We start from the raw sequence: 18049 nt of genomic DNA, 5'->3' as shown, positions 1-18049 counted from the left end.
CACTGCACTACAACCTCAAATACACATATATATGTCGGACTTTACTGGTACAAGAGGGGACAAACACATGTATATATGAAAATTATGAAGAATTTTATTACAAAGTTAGAGAAAATTGAGTACTGTCCGTGATACTTTTTTTATTTGCACTAACATACAATTTTTCAGGACAAGCTTTCGGGGTATGTCCCCTTCTTCAAGGTCCAAGCAGTACTCCAATATGGCTACAATCACATTAAGTATTACAAAGTTAAAAAGATCATTGAAATTTAATGGGATACTGGTCCCTTCAAGGCAATGTAGACTATATGTACTGTTACACAAATATCTTTGCTCAAATTTCCCAAGAGGTCAACACGATTCACATCAAATAGCTTCTTCAGGACTTTATAATCTTGAAAACAAAGAAGAATGGTCTAAACATTGATTCCGAATTACCAGCATAGAGTTACTCCACTGGAACAGCAGCAACATATGCCCCCAGTCCAAACAGATACAAAAGACTGCTCCAATCCACCCAATTGGCTCCTTTCAACACCTCAGTAGCAACAAACTGCCATTTAAATGGAAGAAAGTAAAAAAACAACAGTCCAACATAAAGTTTCACATGCAGGGGATCTTCAACCAGCTTTTAGCAGAATACAAACACGGAAAAAGCTCACTCAGCTTCAACTGCACTACCACGCTGCCCCTCTTACCGGTGTCTCAGACTCTGGTGTCCAGCTCTCCTGGAAACTTGGCTCCATGGGCGTCTGCAGAACTTTTTTCGGGGGAGGGCATCATTTTAGGGTCGCCCATGCACCACCCCTTTTCGACAATGTCATTATCAAATTATCATGGTCAGAGACGTAGTACAGTCCCTAAGATAAGTAATGGATAATGACCAACAGGCCCTTACTAGACAGAGCGAAACTACCGCAGTGATCCCTTTGGCTGGACGATAGATCATTCTGGGTCCCCCGAGGGCGACTCTGGTCAGTAGCATGTCCGTACCCTGGTTTCTCTGGCTTCCGCCCGGCACACTCCTCATTCTTTGTTCTGTAGCACTCTCTCCATCACCTTTTTTTCAGGCTGCAGTCTCCCAATCTCTCTCTTGATTGAGCTGTAGCCTCCTCCCTGTGGAAAATGGGGCTGCCAATCTTTGGGACTATATGTCCCACGATGCTCTCCTATCCTAGTCTCCTTTGATTGGCCCTCAGTTAGGGCCAATAGGGAAGGAACAGAGTGGGCAGGAAGCCTCGATAGCGACTCAACTGTGCTGAATTTAAGATCTGATCCCCAATTCCAGGGGGGGCACTTGACCCCCCTTGCCCCTACCTGTGGACGCCCATGCTTGGCTCTCTAGCCTTTCTTTGCACCACCCTGCTGCATGGCCCACGGATTGGGGTTCTCCTAACAACCCAATAGGAGCTAACCTGACTCCTGGTAGGAGACCAGCTGTCTCCTGGCTGGGGCACCCTGACCCAGAGGTGAAACCTTCTGTCTCCCTCCTTGGGAGCCTCCAAACTGGAATCTCTGAGCTGTCCTCAGACCTAACTATATAACAACACTGCACACCTGCGTACTCAGCCAGGGTGCAGGCATCTAGGCGTCAAAACCCGGCCACAAGATTCACTATTTTGATCCAGAATTGCAGAATCTGGAGAAATCCAAATAAACAGCTTTCTCTGCCCAGAAACATTAGTCTGGAACATCACATTTACCCTAAATGCAAATCCTGTGTCACATTTTCCTGTATTCCCACCATGACAGAACCTCTCACTGTCATACTATCCATTAACCCTTTTACTGCCACTGATGTAAGGCTTACATTGTTGGCAGTGGCTGCTAAAACACACACCTGGGTGCTGTAGCAGCTAAAAATGTATGTGTGTACTTCTTCGGCAGACTGTCAAGTGGAACTGATTCAGCCATCTGATGTGGTAGCAATTCAGTCACCTATTTTTTGCAATAGAACATATGTAAATGCATTGCAAATGCATATTAAAAAGAGTAAGGTAAAACAAATTAAGAAAAATTATGCTACAAAAAGGTACCACAAATGTGTATATAGAAATGTATATAGAAATGGCACACTGAAAGCGAGGATTGAGGCTCAAACAAGCTCTTACTACAGTTCTCTGGGAGGCATCATGTGAAGGTCTCAATAAAATAGGGAATACACAAATTTCTTTGAAAAATTTTTTTTTTTAGCAGGGCACTGGTGTGTAAAAATTAAAAGGAGTCAACTGTAAAATAAAATATATGATATAATATAACGACATGCAGTAATTAACAGCACAGGCATTTTTGTGGACATCAATTCTAGGTAAATCTTTCACACTATTTTTTTGTTTTTTATTGTTTTTTTCAGAGAGGTTGAAAACAAGATTGAAGCTGACCGACCAAGTGTAAGTATTCGCTCTTCTTTCTGTGTTGTGCCATTCAGCTTAACTTATCACTGTCGTTCCAAAAAAGTGTTTGTTCTGGTACAGTGTTTTTTTTTCCGTAAAGAGAGTCAATGAAGACTGTTTTTATGTGACCTTGGTAAAAAGTGCCTTTCTGGGCATATATAATTCTGTGTAGCAATCAATTTTAGCTTTAGATAGAACTGGTCAGGTTTTTATTGCTGCCTGTGCCCCCTTTGGGGAGATTAGTTCTTTCTGCTTGTCCTGATGGTTACAGACCCCGGGACAAAAAGCAGTTCCGGGACAAGGTCATCCAGCACTAAGGGCAAAGATGCCAAACCGTGTCCCCCCTTGTTTGTGATGTGCAAGCTTAGGGGATCCTACGCCCAGCAGTCACTCACTTGTCGAAATCACTGCCACTGTCACTACTCCTGTCAGCCTTATAACAGAAGGAAAACTCCCTTAACCCTACAGTAAACCGTTGTGCCCAGGGCAGCCGTTCCTCTTGCCCACCCCTTATCCCGGGCCTGACAGAAAGGGACGGGAAATCCAAAACCAGCACAGGAGGTAAGGAGAAATCTATCAATAAGGATAACTTTTCTGGTGACAACTATCTAAATGCTTACCATGCATAGGACAATCACGCAGATCATTTAGGTAGGTCTCCACACTACAACCTTTCTTATATACTGTATATATAATAATGTCTAGTAACATCAGCAGAAGTGCCATTGCCATTTTAATGTTTATGTACATATATCACTGTTCTGACAGTAGTCTATTTTGTTTCATGCACCCAGAAAAAGAAAAAACCCAAGGTGGGTCTTAGCATGAGATTTGTGGCTTGTACATTGCATGTTTTTAATAAAAAAAAAAATATGACTTTCACTAAACTCTTACTGGAGGTGAATCAACCACTTTTTAATTGATAACATGTGCACTAGGAAGAGCCACCTGCAATGAATGTTTGATGAAAGTCACGTTAGCTGCATTTTGAATATACCTCCTATTTTTTTGTTCATTTCGGAATGGAAATTGGTTTTACTGAAAGTGGATGATGCACTGCCTGTACTACAATATTATATTCGGTGTGCTGATTAATAATAAAGGATCATGTTTTGACTTTTCCACTCCTGGTATGTAGTGTTTGTGTTTATTCCTACTAATGCATCCATATATTATAGCTTCCATGTTAATTCTAATGCCGCGTACACACGTTCGAATTGTCCGGCGTACTTAATCCGGCAAACAATCCGGCGGATAGTCCGGCAGACTTTCTACTGAATGGACTTGGCCACACACGGACACACAGAAAGTTCGGTGTTTGCTAGCGCGATGACGTACAGCATGTACGAAGGGACTAGAAAAAGGAAGTTCAATAGCCAGTAGCCAATAGCTTCCTTTTCGTACTTGCTTCTGAGCATGCGTCATTCTTAGTCCGCCGGACTAGTATACTGACGAACGTATTGTCCGCTGAAACCCACACACGATCGAATTGTCCGGTGAAATGCGTTTTGGCGGACTAAGTACGCCGGACAATTTGATCGTGTGTATGCGGCATTAGTTTGACATTTATTCTCAAGTTATAATGCATTATGTGAACTGTATGTGACAAAAGGAAAAAAAAAAGTTTTTTTTTTTTTTTTTTTTATGGGACATTGACCATTTGTTTTCCTTTACTTAAGTAAATAAATTAGTTTTAATTATAAATTAAAAATATAACTTTTTAAATCATAAAACAGTAGAGGGATATTTAGATGTGTTTGGGTTATACTGTCTCATTGGTCCCCCAAAAAATGTTATACAGTACTTGGCATACTTATGGATGCAAATTTTGGCTCTGGGAAAAAGGAATGTTTTGTATTGCTTTGCCCACGACCCTCAATTGATAAACTCCCTATTTTTGGTAATTGTGATGGGAGCAAGATGGAAATACCTTCCATTTTAAGAAGGCTGTACGGTGCTTCCCCGTTGCATAAAAAAACTATGCAATTCTAAAACCAAAACTCCCTTCTTTATTGAATGCAAGTTAAAGGGAACCTATACAGTGAATATCTACCCATGCTGATCTATTCTTCAAAAGATATTAGATCCCAATAGTTTCTGAGTGACTGAAGGCCCTGTCCTTTCCAGCCTCACAAAAGGGCATGAAAAATAGTTCCCTTTAAATTCCAACTGCTCACATTTCTGCGCTGCATTTTTAGAAAGTTCTGCTTGCTGCATCTTTGGTGCCGTTTGAAAAACACACCAAAAATACACCTTCCATTATAGTCAATAGAAATGCACCAAAACTGCACCATGTTTTTTTAAAGTGCATTTTTCGAGTTACGTGTTATTTTTTTCCCCAGGTGACCAGAGATGAAAGCGCATGCAAAACATATCTTAAATGCATATGTGTTGCATGAAATTTTCAACTTATTAAAAACATGCTAAAAATGCAATATGTGTTTTAAAAAAACGCATATCATGTTTTACAACACACCAGTTTGAACAAGCCAGAACTGGAACAAGCATGTAAATTATAGATAAATTAGATTTGCATCATCACAGAGTGGTACTGTGGATACGAGGGATTAGTAAACATATGCCACGTACCGATATATTATATTGGAAAATATGTTTTTGGATGATGGACTTTATAGGAACAACACTAACTACATAGCTCAGCTGAGCCAAACCACGTCACACCGCTTCTCCTAAATTACGTTACTACATCAAATTCTTGGAGAGTGACCTTTGGGTTTCTCACTACTAAGTATTCTAGTGTCTACGATACATAGGTGGTGTGTTCTATGCTTCAAGGCACAATTGCACAATTGTCAATATTTTAAAAATGGTTTCATATGTTTCTGTAAATAGTAAATGTATATACTTTTTTACAAAACTATGTAGTTAGTGTTGTGCCTATAAAGTCCATCATCCAAAAACGACTTTTCCAAGCATGTAGATTAGATGTTCTGACCTCACTCTAACTTTCTTCATCCAGCTGGTTGTTTCAGGCAACTAGCACTTTCCGAAAGAGGTCAACAATGACATTCTCAATAAATCACTCAGTGGAGGTTTTGATCTAGAAAAGGACAATTTTAGCAAATCCTTAAAAAATGTTTGCATACATTTAGGAAAAGAAATGAGATAGGGAAGTGGAACATCTACTATGATAATTTTTTACTCTTTGTAAGCCTATGACTATTTTATGGACTGGTGGAAACTTGTTTATCCTTTTCTGTGGAATTTAATATGTTTGATTCAATAAAGAAACAGTGATGCTTATGCGTTGTGCCTGTTTTTAACATCTTCTCCTGTGGAATAATTGTATTCTACAGCTACCATAGGCAACATACGGCTCAGCGTTCCAGGACTTATGGTTAAGAAATTATTTTTAGTTGAGTGACTCAGATTAATGTATCTGCTGACCACAGCACAGCAGCCACTGCATTCATTGTGCAAAGCTTATAGGCCTTACCATCATTTACAATGTAATCACACATGAAGAAAAACAAATGATAGGAAGATCAGCGACCCATGAGCACAGTGCAGCCAGGCGAAATGGAAATGGCTCTGTTATTCCATGCTGTTTCTTTTACCGTACATTCAGAAACAATTAACCATTCCAAGGAAATATTTAACTATGATAATTTCTATCCAATACAAGTTTTAAACTCCTATTCCAAAACTCAGGTTTAACATTACTGATATTTGGTAATGACTCAGTGATCCATTATTGAATGCTGAAACTGGTTAGTGAACAAACTTCTGCAAAGAGCAATTTTAACCCTTGTACACACGGTCGGACATTCCGACAACCAAATCCGTCGGATTTTGTCTGAAGGATTTTGTCCAAAACTGTTGCATACACACGGTGATGACGTTATTTCGTTACGATGGGCCTACGTTCAGGCTAGTAGCCAATAGCTTTGGTGTAGGAATTTGATCTGAGCATGCGTGGCACTTTGTCCGATCGGAATTCTCTACACATGATCGGACAAGGTCCGATCGGATCATGTTGTCGGAAAGTTTTATAGCCAAGCTGTATACTCGATTTTAAGGCATGAAATGCTATTCTCAACCTTCCACCTCTGTCCTAGTGAATGGTACTTCTTCTGAACCATTTGACATATCGAATGGCACACGACAGGGTTGCCCCCTCTCCCCACTTTTATTTGTCATTGTTATTGAACTTCTGGCTTGTGCTATTTGTCAAAATACCTCTATCCAAGGTATCCAAACACCCTCTTCCTATCATAAGCTGTCCCTATACGCAGACGATCTCCTGGTCAACAACCCCATACTTCCTTACCATCACTTTTCATGGAATTTCGTCATTTCAGCTCTTTCAGTAATTTCAAACTCAATATATCCAAAACAGAGGCCCTCAACGTGTCTTTATCTGCTTCTACGATGTCCTTATTGCAAGCGAATTTCTCTTTTCAATGGCAAGCTAGAGGCATATCCTATCTAGGGGTCACAATTCCCACCAATCTCTCGAATTTATTCTCCCTGAATTATATTCCCCTACTTTCTTGCATTCAGAAAGTTCTAGAAGAATGGGGGGTTCCTCTTTGCCATGGTTCGGACAAATTAACACTCTTAAGACGGATACCATACCTAAATTGCTGTACCTCTTTCAAATGATATCCGTCCTGGTAACCAAGTCCTTCTTTGTTTCCTTACGTTCTCTTCCTGTGGAAGTGTGGGTTATCTAGGGTCAAGTACAAACTACTCACCCTTCTGAAACTGCAGGGAGGTACGGTCCTGCCAGATTATGAGCTTTGCCATAAAGCCACTCACATGGCTCACATTCTGGAATGGTTCCCCCATCTTTTCCTGAAAGCTTCCATCATGGTTGAACAAGATTTGACTCCTGTTGACCTCCAGGCCCTTCTCTGGGGTTACAGAAACTACCTCTCCCACCTATCTACCTCCTCGCCACTAATGCTGACTGCCCTTAGGCTATGGTATTAGGGATTGTGCTCAATTTTGTTCTTTGATCCTTCTCTTTTGACATCCCCATTTTTCCCAGGGCATAGGAGCCACTATCCTGGGCTCATTTCAACGTTTAGAGTGGCCACAGGCACATTATTTTATACAACCGTTACAGGGGACTCAAGTTACCCCGGCGGAGTCTCGCGATTGGCTCCCCATCCTTCACTTATCTACATTCACAAAACGATTATTTGCTTCCTCTCAACTACGCCGCCCCTATACTGAATATGAAAGGCTGTGCTCCCTCTCTGAAATGCCCAGACACCTTCTCTCATCCCTATACTGTCTCATACAAGCTCTTACACATGATGACTTTCCACCCTATACCAGGATGTGGTACACAGACTTGGGAAACGACATCTCCAGGGTGGATTGGCAGACCTCATTTCATTTTACCAATTACAAGAGCCTATCCTGATGATATAGGGATCCCACACTACACAAAATTTTCCCATCAACTCCAACCTCCTGCTTGCATTGTGGCTCAGTTACAGGGACCTATCTACATGTCTGATGGCAATGCGAGGGGATGCGCCCTTTCTGGACTCGGGTATTTAAATGCTATAATAAAGTTTATGAGGAATCTTTATTGCCTACTCCAACGATTGCCCTCCTCTCAATACTCCTCAGGTCTATAACATCACAGAAACGGAGTCTTCTCCACCTTTTCTGTCTTCGCCATGACTGCTTATTCCTTTATACTGGAAGACAACCACCACACCTCCCCTATCACAATGGGTCTCAGCCACGAATGATACTATGAGAATGGAGGAGATGTTGGCTTTAGACAACAACATCTTTGCTAAATACAAGATGTTGTGGTCCATCTGGCTCCGCTTCTCCTCCTCAGATACCCTCGCGACTATGCTCTTGACCCCGACAGGGTCATCCCAGTACATAGGTTAAATATAGGGAGGGTGAAAGTGGCAATCCCTAAGTGTCTTACCCTCTGTCTCCTCTCTAACGCTTCCCACAAGTGTCTCTCCAGCAGTTCTCTATCTCTCCTATGCTCCCCTTTTTCTATCTTTTTGTTCTCCTTACACGCTATCTGTGCCCTTACTTGGGTTTTCTTTTCTACTTCCCTTTTCCCTCTTATTTGATTAGGTCTGCTTTTTTTTTCTTTATTATCCTCTTATAGTTTTATCGTGAACAACAACGACCTTTGGTTTAGAAGTTCCCTTGCAGCAGATGACAGTTGACACCTCTTGTAATATGTGGTTTGCTCGTAGGAGTCAAGTCAAGGAGTCAAGTGTGTATTATACTGTGTCTATGTGCACTAAAATTCAATAAAGTGTATTTTTTACTAATAATTTCCATTTTAAAAAAAATATTGTGCAAATATCGTGCACCATAAAAAAAATTATTCTCTGGGGTCTCTGCTTTCAAAAAATATATAATGTATGCGGGTTCTAAGTAATTTTCTAACAAAAAAGTATAACAAATGTCAGCCTGGGGTGGTTAAGACTGCCTTAAGTAAATAGACGAGCGACCGGCCAAGATTCAAACCATTTATGGACCATGCGGTTATTGACAGCCGCTATAACTCCATGGTAGAGATTCCCGCATCAAAAACCGACTGTGTTTGTATGGGAATCAAGCGATTTATTTTTTTGCAACCCCTGGTGAAAATGAATGAAAATGATGAAAGAAAATCGCACCATCTATGGCAGGTTTAAACATGTCCGGATTGGCTTTCAGCAAGTGCTTATGCTGATATTGAACCAGTGGAGCTGGCACTCCGGACCTGTACAGTTGCCTCAAGTTACTGACTTATTAAAGTGTGACTGTTACTTTAACAAAAAAAATATATGTTGCTTAGAATTTTTAAAATACAGGCACCTAGAAAGGTGTTTTTGGGTGGGGGGAGGGAGTGTCCAAGCCCCAATGCTACTAGGAAGTGTCAAACACAATATGGGCATTTGGGTAGGAGCACTAATAGGTGTATATGTGATTATAGCGTTTGGGCTTTCACATATGTTAAGCTAAATAATACTGTATGATATGTACATAGCTCTGTGTCCTGAATGTTTTGGGGTGATTGTATTCATAATGACTAGGCCTTTGGTATGCTGAATACAAATTAGATAAGTATATGTTTCCTGTGATGAGAAGTCACTACAGTTCACTTGCATGACATCTTGCCCAGCAATGGTATCATATTAACTTTTTCATAATTGTGCATGATATTGTTTGGTTTGAAATGATTCTGTTGAATGATGTGTTTGATTTGCATGAATATTAAGCATCTTTCTGCATGTATTTAGATTTCTGTCTATGATCTTATCTTATATTGACTTTGGTATAAAAGCCATTAAACAGTTACTTATCTTGCATTCTGATTGCAGCTGTTCTTTTCCTGCTGTGGGTTAGAAAATGTTAAAAAAAAAAAAAAATTAAAATAAGCATATTGCAAACATATTTCTTTTCAAGTGTAGCTGAAGCACAAAAAGAGCCTTCTTAAAATAGAAAGTACATGCATGTCTCATTCCGTGAAAAAACTAAAGCAAAGGGGGTTTAGATCTCATTTTAGGATACTGGAGAAACTATCATGCAAATCATTCTATTTTGCTCCTGGGCCAACTACAGTATGCATCCAATACCTCTGGGTTTATAGCACAGACAGCGACTAGTATTATAGATCAATTTATTACAAACTGCATAGATCTGTAAAACCGCGTACACACGATCAGATTTTCCAACAGAAAATGTGTGATGACAGGCTGTTGGCGGAAAATCTGACTGTTTGTACACTCCATCGGACAATTGTTGTCAGATTTTCTATGGACAAATGTTGGATGGCATGCTTTAAAATTTTCTGCGGACAAATATCTGTTGACGGATTTTCCGAGTGTGTGTACACAAATCCGTTGGACAAAAGTTCAAAGTACAAACACCCCTGCTTGGAAGCAAGGATGAGCCAGAAGCAGTCGGTCTTGTAAACTAGCGTTCGTAATGGAGAATTAACAATTTAAGAGGCTTTAGTGATCATTCGGCATTCATTGAAGTGAATTTGGCCTGCATTTGACCTGCTTCAGCTGCTTTTTAATTTCCATAGACATGTTTGGGGAAAGAAGCAGTTCTGAAAGCAACAAAACCTAGTTGAAATAGGCCATAAGTCTGTGCACACAGAAGGTGGTTCCAGGGGATTTCAGTTTGAACAAAATTTCCTCTTTAAAGCCCAGTCAAAGTCACAGAAATAGATACAGTCAGTTCGAAATTGCACTATCAAGTCCAGTTTTCATAGTCTTGCCTCCTATTTTCTGTAACAGCAGTTGTGTAATGCCCAATACACACGGTCACACATTCCGATGACAAAATCCGTCTGATCTTTTCTGACGGATTTTGGCCCAAACTTGTCTTGCATACATACAGTCGCATAAAGTTGGCGGAAAATCAGATCGTTCAGAACGAGGGGACATAAATCACATATGACGGAACTATAAAGAGGGCAGTAGCCACTCACTTTCGTCTCGTAATTGATTCTGAGCATGTGTGGCACTTTGTCCGTCGGAATTATCTACACATGATGGGAATTTAAACGATTGGATTTTGTTGTCGGAAAATTTTAGATCCAACTCTCATAGTTTGTGTGTCGGAAATTACGACGGAAAAAGTCAGATGGAGCCCACACGTGATCAGATTTTCCGACAACACGATCCGATCGCACATTTTCCATCAAAGTCCGACCATGTGTACTGGGCATAAGGTGTCTAAATATGACCGTTTACTCCAGTAGGCAGTAGCTAGACCCAGTGCTCTCAGTAATTAGCACTTATTTACATATCTGCACAGACAAACCCCCCTCTCTATCCCTGCAATAAATGTCCCTGTGATGAAGGGTATGTCACAGTTCTGTCAACACAGAGCATGGGAGTGTGAGGGCAGGAAGCAGCATTTTTATTGGGAGAAAAATAGATTTTTAATTTACTTCCTAGAGAAAAAAAAATCATAACACAAATCATAACATGTGGAGGTACAAACTTTTAAAAAGTTAAAATGTGATAATACTTAAATTGGGCACTAGTCAGGAGATCCTCTAATTGCCCCTGATGATTGTTATAATACAGCTGTTATTAATGTTATAATAATACTAGTACTTACACAATTTTGAAGATAAAATTTCTTTGTTTTAATGTGCTTCATCTTCATTATTTAGAGTTCTTATTGTCTCTAGCTGTGACTGTTGCTATTGATATAGCAACATGAAATGTAGTAAGGTCCTTTGTCAATTAACCAAATTCTAAATGATTGCACTACGGTAATCACAAATATCAATGAACTAATTAAATATCTAAATAAATCCATACATTTCAACTATGGAAAGATCCGGTGATACATACTTTGGAGCTATGTTCCTTTTTGATGCACCACCGATTCATGCATGACCATTGTAAAAGTTAGGCACATTACACTCTTCCATTTTATAATCAGCCCTCTCTTTCCCTCTTACCCCTCTCCTCCTCCCCGTTCCAGCCAATCATCTTTGTATCCGACAGATCAAACAGCAATAAGGAGTTGAGTGTGGATGAAGTGTCTGATGAAGAGAAGAAAAAAAGGGCAGCCGATCAAAAAGATAAAGATAAGGTCATTGTGCCTTCCATAATTCTCATAATGTGCCATTGCTGGGCAAGATTGTAATGATGGGTCGATGTAGTGATTAGAGTGTAAGTCATAGTCTGTCTTGGTGAAAGACCTAAAAGGTACTCAGAGACATTACATGACAGATGAACATTAAATAACAATCTGACCACTTTTCTTGTTAAAAAATAATAATAATAATCTGACCACTAATAGATACTCCTTCATCAACCATCTTCTTCTGACCCACAGCATGAGCCATCATCTCTATAGTACAAATGAAAGATTGGAGAAAAATGTCCGAATTGGTAGATTCAACTCTTTTCCAAAGCTGGCTATACACTCTACAGTCTGATTGGTTTACCAATAGTCATGTAGTTTGAAGGCTTACCTAAGCATTTAGTTTATATCAAATTACCGTAGGTAGATCCTCACACAACATATGTAGTTGCTGGTAATCAAATAGCAGTGTGACTGTTATTTACACCTGCTGAAATTGCTTCATTCATATTACTGACATGTAATGTTTATGGGTACCTTAAAACGTTTCCTTATCCGATTACATGATTAACTTATTCAGTAAATTGGGATAAAGAACAATGAGAATGGTAACATAGTAATTCAAAGCAGCCATATTTGTTTAGTTTAGTAAGGTCGAAATAAGCTGGTCGCTCTGAATTACTGGAATAATAAGCAAATTGTGTTTTGTATATAGTATATCTGATGTACTATGTCATACCTCATGTTTGGTACCAAGGAAAAAAGAGGCGGTTTTCCATGTTAAATCATTCTTGTATAACGAACATAAGAAATTGACATGCTTTAGATACTCCAACAGCAAGATTTCCCAACATGATTACTGCCCCTATCCACCTGTGAGTTTTGGGTGTTCCCACCTAACATTGTGTTTTGCAGCTCACCCTCCTACATTTTCTATTATGCAAAAATAAATTATGAGTCCAATTTTAAAGCGGAGTTTTACCCATTTAAAAGTCAGCAGCTACAAAGCCCTGCTCCTCTTCCCCTCCTCTCCACGGCGTTGGCATTCTAAATGTGGGTGCCTGGCTGTGACTCCACAGCCGGGCGCGCACTGTGCATGCGCGAGCCGGGCTGTGCGCTGTGAATGGCCAGGCAAACTTCTGGGACCTGTGACGTGTCCCAGAAGATTGCAGGGAGGGAGGGAGGGGAAGAGGTAAACTTCCTTCCGGTGTCACAGTGCCAGGGGAGGAAGTGGGAGCTGGGTGCCTCTAAAAACTTAGTACTCACCCCCCCCCCCCACCAAAAAAATGACATGCCAAATGTGCCATTACTTAAAGCGTAAGTTCCATTTTTGGGTGGAACTCCGCTTTAAGGCTACTTTTAAACATTGAAAGAAAGCACTGCCTGTAAAGAAAACAATTAATACTTACCTGTCCTGCTGCCTACGTAGCCAAACTCCACTAAGTTACACAGAGAAGCTTGTTAAAAGGTCTTCAACATCCAGCATACTTTCAGGTGTGTCAGATGCCTGCTACTCCACTGTACATTGATATTCCTTTGCTGTATCCTACTTTTCTGCTGTATACTGTAGTGACATGGAGGGCCACCAGATTCAACTACTGAGCACAGCAGGGCACCAGGAAATCCACACACCCATGTCTGCTGGATGTTGAAGACTTTGTAGCAAGCTTCTCTCTGCAACCCAGAAGTGTTGAGCTTCACAGTTATTTTATTATTCATGTCTACTAAATATGAATTTGTAGAAGCTTGGTCACCATGAGTGGAACAAAATTACTCTATGGTGTCTGTGAAGGTGCTTATTCATTCAGGTCATGGTAAAGTTAGTAATAGTTACTCAATCAGCTGGACTTATGCTGTACTGTTGAAAATGTTATCCAGCTCATCCAAGCCACTTCTTTAGTACTTATGATATTGGTGCTGTCCCCCTGTTCATGCCATAGTAACTATGTCAAAATAGTTAAAAGTATGACAGGATGGAAATAAGTTAAGGAGTAACTGTAACTTGCAATTTACTAAACAGAAGGAAAGTTAGAATCAGTAATGCAAAACAGGTTCAGAATGACAGGGTGTGCATGAAGTACATATTTATACAAAACAGATCATGAAAGCTTCAAAAACATGGACTCTTCTCAGCAATGTGACTTCGGCTCAATCAAAATAACATGTGACTGCAAAGTATAGTCTCTAAAAGACTCTGTAGCACCCTCTAGCTAGTGTATATAGTTAACTGATAGTGTAGGTAAATTGGTTTGGCTGAGAGCCAAGCCTTGGGTTGAATCTGTGTCAGGGTTGTGTGACTCAGAGAGGCAGAATGACTCAACAAGCAGCATCTTTGGTGCCTCCCCCTGTTTTCTGGAACCTTGGAAAAGCTTCCAGATGCAGTGGGAGGAGGTTGGGAGAAGCTGTTTTATTTATGAGGTCCTCGACCAATCCCCAGCAAAATGGGGCTAGAAAGGAGTAGGCGCCTCATAAACAGGCATGAGTCATGCCAGCAGGGTCAGTCAGGTGGAAGATAGACATGGAGCGCTGAGGGGGCCGGGGCGGGGTAACCTCGGGCCTGGAGCTCAGGTATTGGAAGGGTCCCCCACAACACACAGGGGATACACAGACTTCACCCTTCCGGGAGCCACAGGAGCAAGTAGGAGGACAGCAGGAGCAGGTCAGCACATTCAGAGAGCTCCTGAGAAGTCTGCTGGGTGGGCTGGTGAATGTTCAGTCTGGGCGGACTGTGGAGTGTCAGTTAGGGAGGACTGTGCAGGAGTTAGCTAGGAGGGCTTCTGAAAGGGGCAGCTGCAGCCAGGTGGGCTGGCAGTGCCTGAAGAGGTGGTGCTGGGATCAGTGACCACAGAGAGAAAGTGCTGGGAAAGTGTAAGCTGTGTCAGCCTTTCTTCAAGTATAGGGGTTTCGAGTCCCTGCCTGTAATGGGCCTTGGCTACCAAATTGCAACAAGGTGAGTGCTGGAGGAAGTAGTGGAGTGTATATAGACTGTATATAGGATATAGTTGTCCCTGAAGTTTGTTTGAAGTCAAGTGGGCATCCCATAATTTCCCAATCCCCAGCCAAGTTCTAATCCCTCAAATAACAAAAACAAGGTCCTGGACTGTTTCCTTATTTTGAGGTGACTGAAGATTTGGTGTGCCTGGCTGTGCAGGGTGGGTGATCCCAGTTTACTTGTAGCCCTTAAGGGGTTATGCTACAGGGCTAGTCTGGAATATTACCCACGGCATCTTGTACGGCCGTTGCTCCTAGTAGAGATACATCAAGCCAGGGGACTGTGCTTTGCTTCAGAATCACTGTGAGGGTTAAAACCAGTGAGACGGCCTTATGTGTTGTGCCCGTTTGTGATTGTGTGCTAAAACCATTGCCATTGTCCATAGCAACCAGTGGGAACTATTGCATCGCATACCCAGTTGCCTCAAACCATGTCTGGGACGGACATTTGTGTTAAATCTGCTGTTCAGAGAGAACTCTGAGAACTGTGTCATGTGCTGTCACCCATGGCAATCACGGTGGGCAAACATGCCCTTTGATTTCAAAATGTCCAGCAGTCTGCTTAAAGGTGGAAAATGTGACTGTATGCTGCAATGTCCTTCTGAGAACAGTAAAATGTGCACCAAAATGTCTGCTGTTGCCCATGGGGATTTGGGTAAGCAAGTGGGTATCTGCAGGAGGGGGTCTATTAGTTGCCCAACCAAGGCTGATGTTAAGGACTGTCCTAACCCTGCTAATTAGAGTGTAACGTAACGCTTGCTACCACTTGCTCCCAGTGTTGCTCGGGCACAGTCGATGCTTAGCAGCATGTGTAGATAAGTTCTGCAAGTGCCAGTGTACATCACTATCATCAGTGTGCTGCCTATGCCTGCAAACTTCAGTAATGTTAACAAGGGATTACAGCAGAGCGTGGTGGGAATGGGCCTGCTATTCAGAGCTGCAGGCGACAGCCAGTCTCGAAGTTTGGGGGCGTAACCACACCCCGGTGGAGACGCAGCATGCCCTGCTGGTAGTGTGAGAGAGTGGAGCAAGATGGAGGAAGGTGCATGTGTGTACTCAGTGCTGACCTGGTTGCCTGACATGCAGGAGCTGACTGTGGTGAACATCAGTGTTGGGTTGGAGCATCGAGGGGGATATGTCCTTGGGATAATCAAGGGGATGGAGAGGCTGTGTGTACTGTCCTGGTTGCAGAAGACCAACTGCAGTGGTTAGTGCCTGGATCCGATATGGGCACTGTGACGAGCCACTCACCAGGCTGATGCCCAGCGAATAGGAGCCACTTAACTATAGTTATGGATCTGCGGTCAGGTCTCTGCACGGAACAGCCGCAGAAGTCCCGGATGGCCAGAGCGGGCCTTGAAGTATCTGGTGAAGGCAGGGTTGAGTCTGATAGTGATGACACCCCTGCGAAGAAAAGTGACATCTGGGAAAAAAGCAGGAAGTCTGCCTCAGCTTGAAGCCTGGGTGAGGGAGCTGGTACCTGCAAGTACTGCCCAGTAGGAGCCAGATGATGTTCCTTAAAAGCCAGCCATGCTCATACACCCTGGCAGCCCCACCTGGAAGGAACCAGTGTTGGAGGACAGCTCGTCTTCAGGTGAGCCAGTGGGGAGTCCCATTGGTGGGTGCATAGACTGGTGGTCGCTCAGACTGCTGGCAGTTTTTGGGCCCTTGGATGATGAGTTTGCAGAGTGGTCATCACACAGTAGTTTGGAGGGGGCATTCTCAGGAGAAGGTGGAAGTTTTGTCCGAGGTGTTAGATGTACCAGACCCAGCTGAAGGGGCGAGAGGAGCCATGCAGATCCCAGTCAGTGTAAAGCAGAAATTCCTCAACAGATACTCTACCACCCAGACCAAATTGGCTGAGTACAGGTAGTTGGGTAGTGAGGTCACCCAAAGCCTGTGTTCTTTCTGGGAAGGGAAAGCCAAGAGAACTGCCAAGGTTTTCCAGGTTTCAATGGGAGGTGCAGCGAAGAACAGCTCTGGAGTGGGGTCTGGACTATCCCTATGTCCCTCTAAAGATCATGGACGTCATTGAGGACTCTCGAGGAGAATGGGAGGATGACATGAAGTGGGAGTATATACATGTCCCCAAGCCCGGGGACCACATTGTGACTAAACTTAGACCCGGTCTCAGGATATTCGGAAGGAATGGTGGCTGGAGAGCTATTTACAAAGACAGGGTGGTGGTTGTTAAAGCCTGACAGCCAACCAAGAGCCACTTTGTCGCTGTCAGGGGAGCTGACAGCAACTTGAGGAGACTGCCTTACCTTCAGTACTATCTATAAGGAGCTGATGTGAATTGTTTAATTTACTGGTAAAACTTACATGGACAGCAGGAAGAAGATTGCTGCCTGTATTGCTCTTTGCTCACTAACTAGGCTGGCCTAACACCCTGACCTGTTCCAGACCTGTAGTTAGGATGTGTATATACTGTTGATTTGTAGTGTACAAATGTGTTTTGAAGAGAAATGTCCCTTTTAGATACGGTAGCTGCTAAATTATTTGTACATAGCCCTTCCAAGTTGTTTCCCCTTTTCCCCCTCCTTTGCATTTTTTGGGATGCTCCTGCTATTTTTTTCCCTCAGCCTGGGGATGGGCTGTTTTGTAGGGGGGTGGGTGTAGCACCCACTAGCTAGTGTGCTAGTATATATAGTTAACTGATAGGGTAGGTAAATTGAGAGCCAGGCTTGGGTTGAATCTGGGTTAGAGTTGACTGACTCAGTGAGGCTGGATGACTCAGCAAGCAGCATCTCTGGTGCCTACCCATTTTCTGGAACCTTGGAGAAGCTTCCAGATGTAGTGGAAGGAGGTTAGGTGCAGCTGTTTGGCATATTCATGAGGTCCTTGACAAATCCCCAGCAAAAAGGGTCTGGAAGGGGGTAGGCACCACATAAATAGACATGAGTCATGCCAGCAGGGGCAGTCAGGTGGCAGATGGAGATGGGGTGCTGAGCAGGCTGTCGGAGGCCCTTGCAAGGAGCCCCCTAGTCTGGGGGGTGACATTGGGGGATCCTAGTTTACTTGCGACCCTTAAGGGAGTGCGCTACAACTCTAAGAATAAAGAGTCACTACTTCAGTAAAACAGATCAGAACACAAACAGCTACTCGTG

The 18049-nt window shown here is 42.4% G+C and overlaps 1 protein-coding gene across 9 annotated transcripts in view; it reads left to right on the top strand.

The window, feature by feature from the left end:
- The window catches only part of CAPN3 (calpain 3), a 263927-nt gene that overhangs the window by 210733 nt on the left and 35145 nt on the right, over window positions 1-18049 (top strand). For 7 of the 9 annotated variants that reach the window (XM_077464668.1, XM_077464666.1, XM_077464663.1 and 4 more), the window contains 3 exons: window positions 2354-2390; window positions 3188-3205; window positions 11844-11954. In XM_077464668.1, coding sequence (XP_077320794.1) covers window positions 2354-2390; window positions 3188-3205; window positions 11844-11954 — 166 coding nt within the window. The remainder of the gene's footprint in view (window positions 1-2353; window positions 2391-3187; window positions 3206-11843; window positions 11955-18049) is intronic. The other 2 variants (XM_077464664.1, XM_077464667.1) reach the window with 2 other exon arrangements.

The sequence above is a fragment of the Lithobates pipiens genome, unplaced genomic scaffold (genome assembly GCF_037356315.1).
Source record: "Lithobates pipiens isolate NorthernLeopardFrog02 unplaced genomic scaffold, aLitPip1_a1.2 Scaffold_30, whole genome shotgun sequence".
Taxonomy (NCBI): domain Eukaryota; kingdom Metazoa; phylum Chordata; class Amphibia; order Anura; family Ranidae; genus Lithobates; species Lithobates pipiens.
This window is presented reverse-complemented; position numbering and strand designations above follow the sequence as displayed.